Raw genomic sequence first — 22,129 nt, forward strand, 5'->3', positions numbered from 1 at the left:
AAAACAGTGGATACAAATTTCTAAAACGAAGTTCCGATCCCATTGAACGTTAAAATGCAAGGCTTTGTTAGCGCCACCTTTACTTTCTAAAGAAATACCGTATTAGGTTAAGCTGTCTCCTTCGCGCGCTAAACAGTTCTTTAATTGGAAATATATCTTGGCATTCATTTTCTTTAGGGAAGAAGAGGCTGACTAAAATTCACAGATACAGTTAACATCCGCCACATTCTGAGACAAAAGTAATCCAAATGAAGGCTTTGGGCATATATTCGGCCTGATTAAAAGGAGAGATATGTTACTATTACCCACTTAACTGAGTATTGGCTATCTCTGCTGGTCTCTAATAAAATAAAAATAAAATCCAATCTGTACGACTATATTTGTCCTAAAATGCCAAGGAACGAAGGCAGCGACCTTTGAAAATGGTTTTGAGAATGGAAGCAACAAAACTCAATGGATTTGACGTCCATACATTTTTCTAGTATCATTCTAAAATAAATGTCAACAACAAATGTAAATGTCATTAACAAAACTTGCAACTTATTTATATCAAGCTTTTAAAATTCGAGGATAATACTCTTTCATGCTGAAAAAAATACTTGAATAATGATATGCGTAATTTAGACCATGATCAATACATATAGTTTGCATACTTTTCTCCATAATATTATTGATTATGCTGATTTATTGTAAATTTCACCACCATGCTTGTTTAAATTGTTTAGTGTTTATGTTCATGTATTTAATGTATCTGCCAATAAAATATTGACTGGACTTGACTTGTAATCCTATCATATCATATCCTATCAGATATCAGACAGTCGGATGCTTGTGTGGTCTTTTATTGTTGTTTGTACGTTTGTGTTTCTCGTTAAGTGTCGTTGAGTTTTTTTTCCCTCTTCCTCGTACCAGGGATTATGTTTCAATTGATGTTTTATGCTGATATTGTCTTCGACGTTTTCATCGTGATATTCAAAACACTAAATGTACAAAAATGCCAATCTAAATAAAGGTGACCAAGTTGGTTTAAACTCCCCGAAAGGCACATTTTCTTCTCACTTCAGCCAGTTTCTTTTTGTGCAAGAAATGAAGTGTTAAATTGCTGAAACAAATATTGAGTTTTGGCTGAAACCTGTCGATCAGCTGTCGTTTTTCCAGAAATATGCATCACATTTTTTTTCTTATTTTTTTATTAAAAATATTGATGATGAATTCGTATACGAGAAACGGAGAAAAACTGGCTGCGATCTCTCATAAACAATATCTCGCAATACATTGTTCGATATCAACGTGGTCATAAAGGTTATGTGTTTTCTCCGTTCTTTAGAGCTTTTATATAATTTTGTCCTGTAAGCGCCTCCTGTAATGTACTTCGTTGTTAAGAAACATGTTACAGTTTAGTGAAGATTTGGGTGAAACTTTTTGAAAAATATTAATATAAACCCTTAAAGCTGCACTCTCACAGATTGAACGTTTTGACAACTTTTTTTCTTCTTTTTTTTTGTCTTGGAATGAGCCAATTTTTGCAAAAATCCATGGAAACCAGTGATATAAGACTGCTGACAAAAAATTAGATCGCATATTTTTATATTTAAGTTCAAAAAATGATAGTTTATGCATTTTTCTTAAATCATAAGTAACTGTTTAAGCCATAAAACATTTTTTTCGAACGGAAATATGAAAATCTACGATCTGATTTTTTGTCAGCAATCATATATCATTGGTTTGCAGATATGTACGCAAAAGATTGCTCTTTCCAAGACAAAAAAAATAAAAAAAAACAGTTGTAAAAATGGTTTATCTGTGAGAGTGCATCTTAAATTACATGTACTCGTATACAAATTTGTTTTGCAAATCGTTTTACAATTGTTGAATATATGAATGCTCAACAAAGACAGTTGGTTCATGCAGTTTTGACAGCTGAAACCTGTAACGAACGACACCCGGCCCTGAATTACAACTCTAGTCTTTGTTTAATTGTTGCCAGAATTATGGGTTCGACAAACTTCGAACGTGACCAGATTTACAACTTGAGTATATGTTTAATTGTTGACTGAAAAAGAAGTTCATCAAAGTTTCTTGATTTGGATTAAGAGTACGAACGTGCCCAGTTTTACAAATCGAATACGGTTAATTGTTGCCTGAAAGATGAGTTTAATAAAGCTCCATGGTTTGAATAAACACTCCGGTTCGCTTATGACCTGAGGTGGTCCAAGTTCTCCATCTTGTTTCACCAGTATGTGTATACCACGTGATAAATTAGGTCATATATGCTACATAGGAAGGCAACATTTTGCCTATATTGAAGACTTAAAACAAAAATAACTTTTCTTTTATTACACAAATTTAAATGAAACATAGGGCAGTCTATTCCGCTTAAAGAGCCTGGCCGGAGTTTGAAAAGGTGATAAGCTGCATCAAACACTTCGACAAACCTGTTTCCAAAATAATGTTTTGACAGTGCTCCGTCAGACGGCCGTTTTGTGAAAAGGTTTGTCGAAGTGTTTTAAGAAACTAAACTCTCAATCAAACTCTGTTAAACAACCGAAGGCGGGGTTCCATAAGCGGTGTAGACTGTGCAATGTTTCATTTAAAATGGTGAAGAACTAGTGAAGTTATCGTCGTTTAAAGTCTTCATTCGAAGCAATATGTTGCCTTCCGACGCAGCATTTATGACACAATTTATCACGTGGTATACACACACCGTTCACTAACAATTGATGTAATGGAGCATACTTTATACTGGTTGATTTCTAATGTATTTATTCTCAAAAGTTTTTTCTATGAATTGATGTGTTCCCCGTTGCCAACTCGGCTGGACCATCTATTAATAGACCAACGGAAACTTTCCCATGTTTAATTTGCTAATGTATATTTTTAATGTTTATCCATGATTTTGTCTGTTCCTTCCTCAATCCGGTAGGACACACTTTTGATGTACCAGTTCATACTCTCCTGTTCGTTGATGGCTCGTATAATTCTTATAACCAATTCACTGTTAAAAATGAATCTAAATTTGCTGTGCATTGGTCGAAGATTCTCGCCGTACAATCATTTGTAAGGCGTTCCTGACATACCGTATCATTTTGCCCCTCCCAAAATCTTTTCACTGCCTTAAGAAATATTTTGTATCGTTCGTTTGATTTACTTTCTTTGAAAAGCAAAAATAAAATGAAATGTTTTTGGCTTTTAAACTACTGGTTTACCGTGAGGCTAATACTGATTGTATAGATGACCTAAGCATTTCCGTTATATTTTTTGGCAATGCACCAGTGAATTGTAACCACGGTCCCCCAGGTCTTGGGATAAACCGGGGATAGCGGGGGAAATGGGTCGCCTTTTAACCTTCCAGATGGCCCCGAAGTGCCGGGTGAATGGGATGGTTTTGTTTTGCGCAAAAAATAGCGGGGAATGGGCCTTTCCTAAGATGACCCTGGGTGCGGGGGCACTGTCGGTGAATTTACCAGCCGTTTGTCCCCGCAGGACGGGGATTTTACCCGGGATTGGCTGGACCGCTATTCCCCGGACAAGGGGCGAGGGGGCGTGGTTACAATTCACTGGTGCATAAAAGAGCAATATCAATAAATAATTTGCCTAATAAAAAATCCGACCTACCTAACCCCTTTTGTAGGCATGAAACCTGAGACAAACAAATTATGATTACGGCCTAATGTAGATTTAACTGAGTCTGAAGTGTGAATGCATACTAAATGAATTGAACCAAAAAATCATTTTCATACCAAGTCATAAGAATTACAAGTTGATGGGTGTTAACCTGTGATATTAAAGAATTGAAATGTTGAATATTCGATGAATATGATGCATCAACTCAATTCTAAAGAATTACAGGTGGTTTTTACTTTCGTATTATGCATCGCAATTGCCAATTGTAAAAACTTAAATAATTAATTCGTTCCTGATTTGCACCAGTAAAATACGAAACGGTTTATGCTCATTTTACATTCAAGAGGGCATTAAATGATCAATTGAATTTCCTCCGGTGCGAGTCCTCTTTAAAAGACACGTTGATGTCATAAATTAATCCAATTTAATATAATTTATTTTTCTACGATTGAGAAACATGTTATAACAACAGTAATCGCTCTCGGTGGCACAATGTTACGCAAGAGTGCGATCAGATGATCGTGGGTGAAAGCGGAGAAATCTAAGAAAACTTTGTCCGGCTTAGTGACTGCACCAAACAAACTCACATGCGCCCAGGCTGGGAATCGAAGTCCCCTAGGTGAGAAGCGAGAGCTCTAACCACTGCGCTAACCGGACAGCCTGAATAATGTCATTGATCTTGCTCTACTCAAAAGTTGAAGCGGTTGGTCAGTTTGTTCATGATATAAATTATAAAATGATCATAAAAAATGATTTAAAGGATATTTCAACGAAACGATGTGTTCTGAAAACGGAAACTATTATGTTGAAAGAAAATTACAATGGTATAACAGTGTGTATACCACTAGATAAATAACGTCATAAATGCTAGGTCGGAAGGCAATATTTTGCTTCAATTGAAGACTTTAAACAAAGATATTTTTTCTATTTAACGAAGGCTGGGCTCTTTAAGCGGTGTAAACTGTCCTTTGTTTCATTTGAAATCGTTAAGGTTATTTATTATATGGTATACACAAACTGTAAATGTAACAGCTTTTATGAGATTTTACCTCTTAAAGCATTTGCATTTTATCGTGAAAGTTTGTATACAATGTGAAAATGTTTTTCTGTTAATTGTGGCTTTGTGGTCATTGCTTCTGTTTTTAAGAAAGATATTTGCTTTTTTGTGACCAGGCCAAAAAATAAATTAACTCACACTGTTTTATTACTTTATTGAATACCTTTCTTCATCAAGACACGACACGACATATTTGATTGGTTAGTCTAGCCAATTTTGTCCCAAACAAAAAATCATCTTGTCTACAAACATTCAATGCAGAATACACATACACGGAGAGAATCAAGCAGAGCACGAACAATCAGAATCAAGCAGAATAACCCTACACGGAGAGAATCAAGCAGAATGCACCAACAAGCAGAATCAAGCAGAGTGCATCAACAATCAGTATCCAGCAGAAAACACCTAGTTTCTCGAAAAACATATTGTTAAAAGTGTATAAATAATTTTACTAGAAACCATCATTTGGCCAGACGTCATATAGAAGACAATTGATGTAATAGGTTGCAAGTCAGGAATATCAAGAAAATTGGCTAAAACGTGTTTATATCACGTTTGTTTAAGATTGACAACTATTACTCAACTCCAGCTTGCTCTTCGTGACGCTTCCCTTTCAAAGGCTAATGCGGAAATCAAAATTTCATTTCACTTGAGTGTTAAATGTTTCCCTTTCATTTCTCAAAATGCTATTTCCTTGTTATTTCGAAGATTAAAGCACTGTGTTTACTTGATATATATCTGCTAAAATGTGAATATCTGAATGTTATAAATGACATTGTGAAGTGATTTAAAGAGTTGTCTAAATTGGAACCTCTTTTCCATGCTGGCTGAATATTACTTTATGTTTATGCGATTTCGGGGCTTCATTTGATGGAGAATCGAAGTTGAAAACATTAAATTTATTTCCTTTTAATTTCTCAATTTCTACAGGATATAATGTACTATTACAAGACAAACCAAGACATTTACGGAATGAATTGCGAGATTGATGTCATTATCGGGTTATGCACGCAGTCGGGTTGGTTAAAGTGTGTGGAGGACTTCACGCGTTCTTTGACCAGCCCAAATGCGTTCATATCCCCGATAATGACATCAATCCCGCAATTCAATACTTATATTTACATTAATAGTTCATTATTTCATTCAAGAACTGTAAAAGAAATGCTTCATTTCATTTGAGAAAACCTTACAGTTATCCCTTATCACCCATTCTGTTAAAAATGGAACGACCCGACCGTAAGCGGAAAGAGTGTTTGAAATGACATCACAAGAACGCGGGAAAAGATCAACCACTTGAAATCACTTTTAAACGTAAAATGGAAACACTAATGGCAACAATATATTTAACATTTCATAAATTAACACTTTCTAAAATGTTGATTTATATTTTACGGGACCTGCTGACACAATTAAAACAATAACAAGATCAATAGTTTTCATGTATATTGTCATGCGATGAATTGCGATCCGAACATATCCGAAGATGTTGCGTTCATCGATTGATAAACGCAATTGCCGAAAGGCAGTTCATTTAAGGAATGGAAGTTGAGGTGTAAATATAACCCGTTGTCGTTCAGAGTGAGATGCCAACGTGCTTGCAATGTACTTGGGCAGGTATCTTAACAAAACCTTTTTAATTCCATTTATTTCTTTATTTTCTCACCTGATATATGACCAGTACCATTTGACAATAAATGAACATAAAGGTAGACAGAGGATTCACCAACAAAGATATCTGACATTAGAAGGAAGATAAATAAGGTTATATTGACATCTATATTGAAGCAACGTGTGTCAAATGACTCCTTTTATCTATTCATTAGTCTTGATCAAAGGATCTATGTCTACTAAGTCTAATTGATTATTTAATTCAACGATAGAAGATTGCAAATAATTCTTAGGTCCATGCATCCTAGAATTTTCCGGAAAATTCCGGACGGGCATTAACAGTTTAGCTCACATGTTTGTAGCTACATTTTGTAGTAACTGCAGGACTTTGTCTAAATTAATCATTGTGTTTAGCAAAATAAGATTGCAAATAATTCTTAGGCTGATCAATCTCTTTGTTTGTAATATAGAACGCTACGGAACAGTCCAGAAAAGAAGCAAATAATTAATCCCACACGTTTGATAGAAAGAGTTTATAATTAAAGTACACCTTTCTGTTCTGGTCAGTGACTTAGCCATACATATGTGAAACCATACATTTATCCCACCTCAGATAAGTAGATCCAAATATTTGGCCATGCACGAAATTCTTATCTTGCACATGGGCAAAGATAAAACAAGTACCTGTATGGAACTCCTTTATTTATTGTCATTACACAATAACTTCCCTTGTTGAAGACCGTCGTATATAGCATCAAGGAAACCTTGTCCTGTGGCAATATTTAAAGTCCTAATTTAGTATTTCTCGCTTCAAATGGTACCATAGAAAAGTTTTCACGCTCCATTTAAGAAAAAATGCTGCACCCTCCTCAGAATTATTTAAAGAACGATTTGACTATTTACATAATCAGAATCACTGCGCGCATATCCACGAATGATCCCATATCTATACGCACATTATTTTCACTACATACTTAAGGGTTCCAGCGAAAAAATATATTTTTACTTTATTTTGTTTAATTGAGGAAAAAGCATCTACTATAGCCGCTCGTGTAAGATAGGTTCATCCCGACACTCGCGCAGCGTGTTTAACCTGGTGTCCGCAAAACACCCTACGCTCGGGTTTGGATGAAGATATCTTACACTCTAGGTAATGGAAGTTACTTATAATTTGAACCTGTTTTAACAGTAAAAGCCCAATTAACCTCATTTTTTTCCACTAAGATCTCCAAAACAATTAAGCTTGGTAGGTAGTTTTTAACTTTCTTTTTTCTCGGGAATCTTTTTCAAACCGACTTTTTCAGGGAATATCGCTATCGTTGAAAGTTTTGAATTGAAAATGGTAAAGTTTTAACATGTTCCCTCATAAATGAACTAATAAATCGGTTAGTGGAAACATTTTTTAGTCTAAAATACCGGTGTATAACGTGTTTCATATTAAATAGTTTTATTCCAACATTCCATTTAGGCATATTCATAAATCTAAGAAAAATATCCCACTTAAGCATTATAAACTGACATAATAAATGTTCTAATTTTCATACCAAGAATAATTTTACAAAATTTAAGATGAATACGCTTTTCTTTTGATATTTGATTTTTTTATATCTAAGACCCATTAACGTAGCACTCACACAAGCGTTAAATAATTGGCATAGAACGCTCGGTTTGAAATTAAAAATACTTAGTACTACTCTAAGAGCCTTCATACCATTAGCGGTTATGGTTTCTTGGTTTAAAACAAAAAAGCAAGTCTCATTTAAAACTGTTCAAAGGTGATTAGAATAATCAACTGTTTTTCCATCTGTTGCAAACCATGCCCCTATTTCGAGCCATTGTTTTTTCTAAGGTAATGTCAAGTTCACATTTAACACAGTATTCGTGTTACCTATATCAGCTATATCATCAGTGTAGATCATCAATCAATAGTGTGTGTATACCACGTGATAAATTACATCGTTTATGCTTCGTCGGAAGGCAACATTTTGCTTAAAACGAAGATTTTTTCTTTACCTTCATAATTGACACAAAGGGCTGTCTATGCTGCTTAAACAGCTCGCCTTCGTTTGATTACCGTAGTTTGATTAGATGATAAGTTTCCTCAAACATCGACAAATTTGTTTCAAAACTTATGTTTTGACAGTGCTCCATCAGGCGGCGGTTTTGTGTAAAGGTTTGTCGAAGTGATTTTAGAAACAAGACTCTCAATCAAACTTTGGTAAAAGACAGAAGGCGGGGCTCTGTAAGCAGTGTTGACAGCGCTATGTTTCATATAAAACGGGGAAGAAATAGTAAAATTATCTTTGTTTAAAGTATTAATTCAAAGCAAAATATTGCCTTCCGACGGCCCATTTATGACGCAATTATCACGTGGTATTCACACACTGAATGTATTTTTGTATGTGTCGTCTATTTGTCTCGACTTATTTTTGGAACAACGATATACGTGTTGATAAAATAATAGTGTTGGAAGTTAACCATTCATTGCTAACTTATATATATTTTAACCAAACATATAATCCATCATCTAACATTGTTTTGCCTTAGCTTGAAGTGAGCAAACTTCCTCTCATGATACTCTTGTATAACTTTAATAATGCGATTCCTTTTCCAAGAGCTGTACATTAGTTATATTGACATCACACAGGAGACAGTAAGCCTAGAACATAAGAGACACTCTACTTCTTTGAGTATCGCGATGAGGGTCAGTCATGTTTGCACTGGTGGGGAAAAAACTCCCGGCACTTTTACATGCTTCTAAGTATTGCGTGTTCTGTCCTGGTTTAAGGTCACACTGAATTGTCACCGGGCTTTAAGTTTCCAGGGTTTTATTCATATTTTTTTTTCAACAGTAGTCAAATACAGCATTTGGAACTACATGATTCAGTCCGGTATAAATTGTTTAATATGCTAACTAGTAAACATTATTGTGTTGTTGCTCATTGAATAAATAGACACGTTTGCGTGCTCCGAGACAATGATCATTGACGATCTAGAACAAGCTAGCAACCTAAGCTCTGTTATGATTCCTGGGTAATAACCAGTAATATCATCGAACCCAAGACCATCTGATTCAGAGTCAGATACGCTTACCACTCGGATATCGCCACCGACAACAAAGGGAATAAAATAGTTTTGGATAAAAACAACATATGTCTACTGAACACGTCGTGGTATGATATAGCACATTTATGATTATTTCAGCTCGATTATTTTCAAACGGCTTTTAACGATATGCGCTTGAAGTGATAAAGAAAGTAAAGATGTGTTAAGAAAGCACCTTTGTTAAACTACAGTGACTATTCTTATACAATACACCAAAATATCTATTAGGTAGAAGTGCTTTTCAGATAGTTTAAGCTTGCCCTTGTTTTGACTGAATTGCGATTGCAAATTTGTTTACGCTTTGACGTTAGAGTTTTTGGTTATCACCCTATTCACAATTTTCCTGAGATAATTGATTGTTATGTGTTCCAACAAATATGCTTTAATGTCATATGCCTATGGATTTAGGGACCACACATGTAAACACTATTATTTTATTTACTACGGTCCGACACAGGCAATTTCAGTACAATTCATTTAACGTCAACGTGAGTTGATCTTATCTATTTTCGAAAGTCCATTTTCTGAATAGAAACCATTTTATGAGTTTTTATTTCCTGAGTCTAACAAGACGAGTGCCGATGGACATCAAACTAACGATCTCTTGGGCTATATGCGGGCACCTATTCGGCATTTAAATTTTTATTTTCAACCTTTTCAGAGGGTAGTTCCGGTACAACTACGCCAGCGTCCCTCGGCGGCCTCAAGGACCGCGAGTTTACGTATGCTTTCCAGTCGACGCCCTTAATCACCTCAATATCCTCCGGGTTAGAGGATATTCCGTCTCCACTTCCGACAAATAACCGCCATCGTAGGGCCTCCATGCAGGATGCCATTGACTTTAGGAAAATTGATTCAAAACTTTACGATAGGAGGGTACGTTTTCTTTTCTTTTTGTGCACTTATCCGATCTTATTGTTATTCCTTTTATAGCGTAGAAATCTAGGACATTCGTTCAATTCAATTTTCATACTGTTACAAAATTGTCCTTGTTATTTTAAATTAAATTTCCATAATGCGACAAAAAAGTCGTAGTTATTATTTAGTCTGTTGAGTGACATTGTGTTGTAAGAACTCACTAGGACGGAAATTCAACAGCAGCTATAAAGCTTATAAATTGAACGATACTTTGACTTACAATAGGTACCCGCTATACTGTAAAAGTGATCCGTTTTAAATCATATGTTTTGATTAACATGAAGTTTGACAGACGTAAATGAATCGTTTTATACAATCATTGATATTTGTCCGAACACTACTTCTCTCTCATCCTTTTTCTTGTACAGTTTTATATAAACATGCATATTTCTTTTGCAATGAGATTGTTTTGCTTATCCGTGTAGGTCGTATTTTGACAAAGCACTAACAATCGTATTAGCAATGAATTCATGTCTTGATCGCTTTGTTTGGATATCTATTTCATTTCCATTTCTATGTCTCTGATAGCATCCCACTGGAAGTTAATTTAGGAGTATCTCATTGTACTTTACCAGTGATGTCCCTTAGGGAATGCCAACAAGTCAGGGTCGCTCAAGCTTCATTACTGTTTTACTCAGCTGCATTTGCATGTCGACAGATACTTTAACATGTTAACATTGCATAAGACTGTTCAGTACATTTGAAATGAAACTTAATCCGCTTTGAACAATGGTGTTGCAATATATGAAACTACTTAAGAAACTGCATACAAATGCATTGTAAACAGTCTGCACTTGCATTCTGTCTGATTTAGACAGTAATCCACTTATATTTATATCTCAAAATATTTGTTTTCTATGCAAGAAACAATGAGTTGCTTGCTTGTAATCTTAACACTATCGAACAGGCGATTACGCGATGAACCCAGTAAACAAACGAGACTTTCAATTTTTAAAAAAATAAAAAAAAATAACTATGCTCTTTCAGACCTCGGAAATAAAGTCGTATTTCATATTTTTTATTTAAAATATAAAGCGATTTCATGTCAATGCCATCATCTGTGTAAAATTGTCTGCTCATGATAACTATTTCATAACGTTAAATTTTTCAAGCGTTTACATTTTGACCAATATCAGAATAGAAGTCTCTCTCAAAGAATGCAGTAAAATGTCAACAATTCCAAGTTCCCTCAGCGAATAGTCTGGTTCAAAAATGCTCGTTAAAAACAAAAACGCAGCATTTCTCTTTGGGGTGGTCTTTTTTTATTCATAAATGCGACCATTCATTAGACAAAAAAATAGCTTCTATTTCTTAACCGATGAATAACCAAACAGGTTTTACAAACGAACTAATTATACGATCAAACACTACTGTTTTTGTTCGTAAAAGGAAGTTAATCTTTACCATTTAACTTGCAGGCTCTACGACGACAGCGATCTGTTGCAAGTATTGAAGAAGACCCGCTAGGTAGTATTCACTTTAGCGTTGACTTTAATCAAGAAACTTCTCTCCTCACTGTATATATCATCGAAGCTGAAAACCTCACCGCAAGGGAGTTTAGTGGAACAGCTGACCCATATTGCAAGGTCAGACTACTCCCCGACCGGCGAACACAACTTCAGAGCAAAATACACCGAAAAACTACGGATCCGATATTCGATGAGGAGTTCATATTCGAAATTGAGCCTGACATCCTACGGACAATGACATTGGAGTTGCTTATCTACGATTATGATCAGTTTTCGCGACACGAATGCATTGGGCAAGTCAAACTAACGCTTGATAGTATCGATATATCTACACGACAGACCTACTGGAAACCACTGGTGAAAAGAGACCAGAAATGTAACGAAGATGTAAGATAGCTTTTTATACTCGTTCATACGTTTTCTATGGTTGAGTTAGGTCACTTACTATTGTAACAAAAAGCAGTGTACTTCTTCCACGGTGGCCTGAATTACCTAAATAACCCCGGGTCTCTGGTAAAATTTTCGCATTTTGAGGTGTGAATATTGTAAGAAGAACAATCATTATGAATTTAATATTTTATAATTAGTGTTCAAACCTTAGTTTATCAAAATTTCTTCACAACGTTTACTTCTCATTTAACAGAGAGCTTACCAAAAGAAAACATACTCTGGTTGAACTAGATATGGTTTTAGCCTTTACTATAGTTACAATGGTAAATCAATTCGAATATCAAGACTGTGTTTTACGTGATAGCGTTATTGTGGACATATGTTTGTAAGTCAGTTGTTGTGTTACATAATAGAAGGAAAAATTCGCTTTCCCGTCAAGATTTATGGCATTTACAATACGTGATGCAATATGTTTAGGAAAACAAACGCTTTGCCTGTTTTAAACGACAGTAAATTTGTAAAGGCTTAAACTAATTGGATTTACAGACTCTCAAAGTGCATTAAGATGCTTTTTATAGCAAAACATGAAGTTTGTTGGCATGTTAGACTATTTTATACTGATTAAGAGTATTAAAAGCATTTTGAGGATGGTTTTTCTCTCTCCTCCCACCGTTTGTCGGTGTCTTAGACAGCGTCGATGACTGGCTTCGGCTCAGCGTCCGCTAAATGATTTAAGGCCGGTTCGGAGTTTTACTTAAAGTGACACTCTTATTCAAAATCAATACATACACATGTAAAACCAACATAAATTTTGAGTGATACACCCTCAACTACTCACTAAATATGGAAAATATTAATTATTATTAACAATATTATTTCCCTGTATTAAATAGCTGTAAACGTAAAAATATTAAATGATTGGTGAATGCTAAAATATTTATTACAATCTACTATGGTCTCATAAGGTAGAAATACCGTGTTTTCTGCACATTTCTTTGAAATTAAACTCGGTATCCTTCATAGCATCGTTGTTTTCGACATTTGTTTATCCTTTTTGGTATATTTTAAAACAATTGAATTAAATGTGTTAAATCTTATTTGGGAGTAATAGTGCATCTTTAATATATCTCGAAAACCGTTATATTATTCCATTGACTTTATACTTCACACAAGTGGTCAGGGTCATCAGGCAATTCAGTTAAAAAACTTTAAATGATCCTAATTAAAACAGAATGGCCTCTGATTTACTTAGAATGTTGGTTTCTTGTTATTACGACTCAAAATCAGTTAATGCAACATACATCTTATTGCCCCCGCGAGGCAATTGCGTTATTTAACTCCGTATTTATATTTACATCAATACCAGTTATAGATCAACTTTCTGACATTCACATGTTTCATCAATAATGCAGGCATTTTAGTTATATATGTTTATGAACTTACGACGGCTCCTAAATATGAAACTTATGAATGGTTTCTTAATCATGTTTTTTCTAAAGTCTACCTGGTAATTTACCAGCGAAATAAAGTAACTGCATGCAGAAAAAACAACAACAGGTTTTGACATAATCCTAGAAATAATACTTCTTTTAAAGATTACTTAATTATGGAAATTTGTCAAATGCTTTGAGATAGTACCTCTAAGTAACACAGTACTTTGATGTACACGCCATGTTATCATCTTCTTGACATTATTTAAGAAAGATTTCGAATAATGAACAGTTTCTTTTTCTTTTAGTATAGATACAAACGTATAATTTTTCTTTCAAATATTGATATATAATATTAAGGCCCTATGTTTTATTAATACATTCTGTTATTTTGCAAAATGTGAAAAAGTGAAAATGCCATATTGAAATCAATAATAAAGCTCATTTGAGAAGTATGGTTTAAAGTTTAATGAAAGTATTTTTTATCCGATTTTCAAGTACGTAACCGCAAAAAGTAAAACTATATTTTGGTAATATAGTAAAACGTCCTATTACAGTTACCTTTGACTTTTCAAAAATGTAACCGCAGACAAAGAGTATTATTATATTGTCCTTGTTTCCCCATACAATAGCCTGTGTATGTGTCCATGATCTTTGCACAAATATATATGTTTACTTTATTTTCAGAATGGTGACATCATATTCTCCCTGGGTTACCTGTCAAGCGCAGAACGGCTTACGGTTGTTGTGATGAAAGCAAGGAATTTACGACACATAGAGGAAGGAAAAATAACAATGGGTTAGTGTCGTATTGGTTGTTTGCTTGTCATAATCAGGAAATAATGCAGACAAACGACTGTCTGGTCATGCCAATATAGACGATTGCTTTAAACATATCCGGCATCCCCAGTACGAATAGTGCCAAATGATAACATAGACTGATATGAAAATTGGCCTGGGTAAAGATATATCAAAGAAAATGTCTTTATGAGTGTATAAACGAATCTTAACGATTACTCCGCAAAATAAGACATGTTATTGTTTTATGTACAAAAGCTTGCCTATGATAAGGAAGATGTCGCATAGTCGCAATGTATATACACAATACAGAAGCGTAATATTTAAACTTCCTAAAAGTACATTATAATTGTAAGTCAAATGGTCATAAACATTTAAATTGGAAAACACGTGTTTAACATGGAGTATAAGAGTTTTATTGGTTTCAAGGAAAATAGAACGCATACAGAATCGAAGGCAAATAACTACGCTCATCATCCTATATAAAAAAATAACTATGATTTTGTGTGCACATCAGGTCTTAAAGTGACACTCTTATTCAAAATTAATACATGCACATGTATAACAAAAATCAATTTTGACTGATATACCTTTAACTACTTACTAAATAATGCATTTATGGAAAATGTTAATTACTGATAACAAGATTGTCACATGTTTTAAATGGCAGAAAGCGCAAAATATTAAATGATTGGTGAATGCTAAAAGATTTACTCTGGTCAACTATAGTCTCATGAGGTAGAAATACCGTGTTTTATGCTCATTACTTTCAAATTAAACTCGATATCCTTCATAAAAACCATTGTTGTCGACATTTATTCATCGTTTGTGGAATATTAAAACAATATTATTAATTGTCGAAAATCTATCTGGGAGTAAGAGTGCATCTTTCAGTTTTCTATGATGGATAAGTAAGCACACACTCATAATACTGTTAAAGTGGATCCATTTACCGGAAATATCTTACCTAACATTCTGTTCAATCATTTCTGTAACCCGTAATAACGCATGACAAAGTTTCCTGCACTGTCGAAAATGTTATGAAATATGTGCCATATCCATAATATGTTGAAGTATTCCAAGAGGGGTGACACATGTTCTAGGAATTCTTTCTCGTCCATACGTTTTTACAAACAATGGTGCGTCATAATTGAATTGCTTCCTGGAAACTGTCTAGCAAAGTAGGTCAGACACAAACGCGGTGTCAATTTGTATTTTTAATAAGCAATGCTCTCGTTCTATTTCCTGATTCGAGTGTCCTAATTTTATCAGTACAACTCAGCAACGATCGAACAATGATAGAAGCTTCCTTGACATAATAGTATTGTAGGCATGAAAAGAAGATGCAAATATATCTTTACTGTAGAGACAATTACCCTAGCACATGTCAATTTAATGAAACTACAGTTAGTTAGCAGTGTAACGGAGCATTCTCACAGCCATTTTATAAAATAAAAAATATGGAGCTATCATAATGAAATAGTGTGAAAAAGTGTTATTTCCTTGCCGTTAAACAATGAAGCAAGGATATCACTATGAATTGTCAAACGTTCGGAACCACATTCCATTAGATGTAATACTATTACGCACTTTTTCGTTCGAAATTGGACAGGAATGTAGTCCTTTTTTAAGAGCTCTTACACCGACGTGTCAATAGATGTTTTTTATTGGCCAAAATGGAGATGTACTGTCCCTTAAGAGACTGCTATGTCCGCACGCGACGTCTCTAAGACGTGATTATTCTCCGATTATGCAGATTAAGTAAATATGTGTTACAATACGTGCATATGTTTTTGCCGTTGACATATTGCAATAATTGCATATTATCTAATCTGACTCCAGTAAAAGTGTTTATGTTTTTAAGTTAATTGTTCTTATTATTGTAAAGATAAACATACACAATTGTAGTGTTGTTTGTTTTTATGTGTAATCATTTAAGTGACTAGAAACCAAATGATCCAAAACTCGGCAAATACAGTATTTCCTCAAAATAAACATTGAGTTAACAATGCGAGCCAGTAGGAGGCCGATAAAACATTATTTTAAGGATTAAAATAATAAACGCAACAATCATGTTGCTGTCTCATCTGTCGTTCCCCGTTTAAAAATAACGCATAATGGTTTTCTAGTTTAAATCTTATCCGTTTATTAGTAGAGATAAACTTGCGAACTATGACAAAATGATATATAAGTAGGTAAGGGTATTTTTAATAGAAGAATATACGGAATATCATTGGTTTGTGTTTTCATAAACAGGTTTTCCTAAAAAAAACGAAAACGTTGAAGGTTCTTAAGATACATCAAATTGCAAACTGTACTTTGCATTCAAACACGTCTGTCTATAATGTTCAATATCATTCGACGAGCCATACTAGCCATAGCCTAAAGATGTCAGATTATTTCACTTCCAGATTTTTCTCTCGAAAGGAACAACCATGCCTCTGCCTTAATAGACAGCAAATTGTAGTCCGTATTTAGTCCTTCATTAATATGGCAACGATGTCTCGACTCTTGCATTCGACGATCTTACACAAATTTCGCATTTGCTGCGGTTCGCCTGAGGCATACTAATGTTGTCTCCGATCTTCCTTTCACTTATAGGCAATGCAATTCTTCCTAGAGGTTTACTCTGACAAAAATGGCTAGCCCAGAGTGCGTCTTCTATATTTTCTTAATTGCGTGGAGAAGGCATGACACTCTATTTTTGTTCAAGAAATGAAGCATATGTTGTGATAAATCGAATTACGTTTTCACTCTTACTCCATCCTTTCTACAAGAGAAAGGTGCTTTCTATTGGCAACAAGCTCTTGTCAGTTAAGTACGTACAGTTGAAGTGCAATGTTTCGCATTAAAGCTGCACTCTCACAGACTTACCGTTTTCCCAACTTATTTTTTTTTGTCTTGGAATTAGCATTTTTTTGCGTAATTATCTGCTTACATGTGATGAAAGGCTGCTGACAAAATATCAGATCGCAGAGTTTCATATTTCCATTCCGAATTTAATGTTTTATGGCTTAAACCGTTACTAACGGTTTAAGAAAAATGCATAAAACATCAATTTTGGGAAGTAAATATGAAACGCTGCGTTCTGATCTTTTGTCAGCAGTCTTTTATCAGTGGTTTGCAGATATTTAAGCAAATATTTGCTCGTTCCAAGACAAAACATTATAAAGTTGTCAAAACGTTCAATCTGTGAGAGTGCAGCTTTAAGTAGGTAACATATTTCTGTACGGATGTTAACTCAGTACAGTGCGCTACATGCACTTGGTCAACACTGTGACTTATAACGAGACCTATAAATATGACCTATAATATTTATAATATTTGTGGAATCGGAAGAAACGATTAAGCTAGTATTCTTCCTAAGGACTACCATTCTATACAATGAAGATTAAGTCATTCGAGAGCACACAATACTAATGCATTTAAAGTCAGAAAATGGAAGTCTCCGTCCAAAAGTTTATGCTTTTATACAAAAACGAATTTTAGTACATTAAGAATATTAGAATTTCAACTGCATAGACATATAAGTTCACAGTCAAACTGATACTAATATGTTTATAGTATAAACTTTATACTGTGGATGTCTTTATATTTTGCTCTCGGTGAAACTTTCTTCAATGATAATAAAAAAATAAATGCATAGCTAAATCTACTCAAGACATTGCATTTGTCGCAGAAATGTTAATGTACTTGCAATTCTTTCTTTTTCAGATCCCTACGTCAAGATATTGCTCAACCCTGGCCCGGGCAAGAAACAGAAAAAGAAGAAAACATCAACTAAACACAATGTCATGAATCCAGTATGGAACGAAGCTTTAACCTTCAGCCTTCCCAATGAATGTCTTCAGAACGTTTCCATGGAGTTCCTTGTTTGCCACGATAACAAAATTGGAAACGACGAGATTCTCGGACGATCGATAATCTCGCGAGATTCTAGTGGAGACGAGAGAATTCACTGGGACGAAATGGTTAACTGTAGAAGTGCAGTGGCGAGATGGCATAGCTTGCATTTGTAAGGCGATAGTTTAATTAGCAATGCGCGTGTGTAGCATTGCTTTTTAAACGGAATGAATGCATTACGGAATATGATAATACCATTCTCAGTTTCAAAGGATGTCAAATATCAAACGAAATAAAAATGTACACACCTTTTAACAATTGCGAATACTATTGTTTATAGTTTTTGCCATATATTTAAATTTGAAACGGAGCACAAATGTGACGCACTTCAGTAACTATTTGAAGGAAACCGAAATAATGAAAAAAAAGTTCCAGCGTGTTCTTGTAATGTAATGCTATCAACAACTCGGTTAAACTTTTAACCAAACAGTTGAAGTTGATCACCTTATTAAGCGAAATGATGACACTTTAAACATGTTGTATACTTTTGTTATCATTTGTTGTATCGCAAATATTTGCAAAAGATCATAAAGCGATAACAAAGCTTTATCCGTAGGTTAAGTCGTTCGGAATTGTGTTTAGGGCTTGCTTCATGTGATTAAGGACGATTTCTTTCTTGTGATACATGACCACTGTATACGAATAGAGCACATACATAAGCATGCAAGCTATTAATGCTGAAAAATAATATCATTGGTTACCAAAAAAAAAAAAAAAAAAAAAATGATAAAAAAAAAATAAAGGATGTAAACCCAGAAACTCCAAAATCAGAATGTAAGCAAACTGTTCATACCAAATATAATATTATTCATGCCAAATAACAAACAAGGCCATGCTAAGAAAACACCTTTCTACAAAGCTTATTCCAGTTCGTAAATATCAAGCATAAATTCATTAATGCTGTACAAAGACCTATTTTTGTGCTCCCCTTCTTACCCTATTAAGGATGTACTATATTTTCACAAACCTTTAAAGTCTGCTGAACACACTGAAATGAGAATCGGGGGCTTTAAAATTTCCCCGTACAAAAAGTATAGTAAACTACATGAGTCTGCGAGACGACACAAGTCATTTTAATGTAAACATTGTCATATTTTATGGACTAATATCAATATCCTATCGTAAATCTTGTTTGTTCATTGACCATTCTACCAAATACATTTAAAGCGCAAAATATGATTCATATTTTGAATGTATTACGATTTATTGTGCTCAGATTTCTACAGTCCATCAACTACCATTTTCTGCATGGCTTCATAGAATATTCACCTGGTAACGATGAAATTCAAAACAAATTGAATAGACAGACAAACTACAAGTAAGAAAGACTTCGCTATTTCCTTCGTTGACCAATGACAATTTTTGCCATAAACATTCTGGTGAATGGTATCTGGCTCTTGCATTTTATGGCATGTCCATTTCCAGGGTAATAACATCTTTATTGCATTTGTAACAATGTCATTGATGAATTATATACTTGTTAGCTGAACTATAACGCTAGTATTGACAACAAACAATCAATACGTTGTCGGGAGCTCAGAGAATGACAATGGTCAGATGATTGTTTCCAAAATCCAGTTCAATTATTTCCAACAAATGGAATGCACTATACTGTACATTTTCAAAACTATCTTGAAAGTTATAGCTGTTTATTTTTGGATAATTCATACTACATTTAAATTTTATCAACATTGATATTAAAAGCGTTTGTTCATTAAATACACAATGTGTTTGGTTCGATATACATGCATACACTTTATGTTCATATGATTCCTATGTTAATGTATTTGATTAATTGTAAAATTTGATTTTGAATAACATGTGTATGCTTACAAACTATTGTAGAGCAAAACATATGCGCTAACAATTTGACGTGTGGGCTACCTTTTGTGTGCTTCGTGTTATAGAAATAATGTCTGGAATATACCGACACCATGTTAAAACACAATGATGAATGGGCTCGTGCAAAGAGACTGACCTTTTACGTATCGCTTACAGATTGGCCCAACATAACTGTTAAGTGTTATATGTATTGTAATGCATGATCATCCAATATGCACATTGTAAAGAAACATTGAACAAAAATTAAGGTAGCAGTGTTAATGATAGGCAACAACAAATTATTAGCGCATTTGGGAATACATTAAGTATACAATTATGGTTTTGGTGTATACAACCTTTATTTACGAATTGGAACCCCATGCTATATCAATTAGTATACTAGCAAAGCCATTAAAATGTATATCCTTTAGCTTTGCAAAATGAGGTATTGCAGAACGTAATTCTATATGATAAGAAAACATTGGATTAAACGTTGGGTATTGTCAGCAAAATGACATACATGTATGGTATTAATTTAGTATTTATATATATTTTGATATATATCATTGTTACAATGTTAATGTTGAATGTTAAAAATGCATGTTTTTAATATATATTTAATACATTTCAAAATGGTAAAATCTTGAGATTTGTCTTCCCCGGGTGAAATTTCTTGAAAGACCTTAATAAAAGTGAGACTGTAGCGAATTTCGGTAACAGCTAAGTTATTCTGATCTACTACAGGGAGAAACAGCAAATGGCAACGATCGAACAAAGAAGTTGTTCACAAAACCATGCCAGAATAATTAAATATTAATTCAACCATTAGTGAATCAAGATCACATTTGTGTATTTTAGTGTATATGCACATTTGGAATAAGTTTTCACCAACTTAATATATTTGAACCAGTTATGAATTACGATAGCCTAGGCTATACGATCAACATGGCGTGAACACGTAAGGCTATGTTTTAACGGCGACAGTTTAAGGACAGGTTTTAATTTCCCCAAAACATATGCAAATTTCAATCCAAACACGTAACGTTAACAAACGCGTTCCATGTGTGAAGACCTTGACTTTTAGGCTAGGATGCTTATTTGCACACCGCATGTAGCCGCAAAGATTTCGTGAATTTAGTAAACGGATTCTACAGTACTTCACACAGTGAAAAATGAAAGTACAACAGCTATAATGACAACTTTTTCATTGTTGTTAAAATAGGTTTCCGTTGTAGGGCTTTTATAACTAAGGTAAACAATGCCTATTGTCAACATACTGATGATTCTTTCTGTATGTTTATCTAACTCTTCGAAAAACATGCCCTTGTTTACCAAGAACGGCAATCCTCCAGAAAGGGAACATACCCTTGTTTACTAAGAATGGCAATCCTCAAGATAGAGAACATGCCCTTGTTTACCAAGAACGGCAATCCTCCAGAAAGGGAACATACCCTTGTTTACTAAGAATGGCAATCCTCAAGATAAAGAACATGCCCTTGTTTACCAAGAACGGCAATCCTCCAGAAAGGTAACATACTCTTGTTTACCAAGAACGGCAATCTTCCAGAAAGGGAACATACCCTTGTTTACTAAGAACGGCAATCCTCAAGATAGAGAACTTGCCCTTGTTTACCAAGAACGGCAATCCTCCAGAAAAAGAACACGCCCTTGTTTATCGAGAACGGCAATCCTGCAGAAAGAATGCAAAGCCTTGTTTACCAAGAACGGCAATCCTCCAGAAAGAGAACATACCCTTGTTTACCAAGAAATGCAATCCTCCAGAAAGAGAACATGCCCTTGTTTATCGAGAACGGCAATCCTCCAGAAAGAGAACATGCCCTTGTTTACCGAGAACGGCAATCCTCCAGAAAGAGAACATGCCCTTGTTTACCGAGAACGGCAATCCTCCAGAAAGAGAACATGCCCTTGTTTACCAAGAACGGCAATCCTCCAGAAAGAGAACATGCCCTTGTTTACCAAGAACGGCAATCCTCAAGAAAGAGAAC

At 34.5% G+C, this 22,129-nt stretch overlaps 1 protein-coding gene across 2 annotated transcripts in view; it reads left to right on the plus strand.

The window, feature by feature from the left end:
• The window catches only part of LOC128224522 (synaptotagmin-1-like), a 61,123-nt gene extending 40,376 nt beyond the window's left edge, over positions 1-20,747 (plus strand). For both annotated transcript variants that reach the window (XM_052934393.1, XM_052934394.1), the window contains exons 2-5: positions 10,056-10,270; positions 11,731-12,168; positions 14,289-14,400; positions 18,114-20,747. In XM_052934393.1, the coding sequence (XP_052790353.1) occupies positions 10,056-10,270; positions 11,731-12,168; positions 14,289-14,400; positions 18,114-18,418 (1,070 nt within the window). In that variant the 3' untranslated portion in view covers positions 18,419-20,747. The remainder of the gene's footprint in view (positions 1-10,055; positions 10,271-11,730; positions 12,169-14,288; positions 14,401-18,113) is intronic.
• The last annotated feature ends 1,382 nt before the right edge of the window (positions 20,748-22,129 follow it).

The sequence above is a fragment of the Mya arenaria genome, chromosome 17 (assembly GCF_026914265.1).
Source record: "Mya arenaria isolate MELC-2E11 chromosome 17, ASM2691426v1".
NCBI classification, from domain to species: Eukaryota; Metazoa; Mollusca; class Bivalvia; order Myida; family Myidae; genus Mya; species Mya arenaria.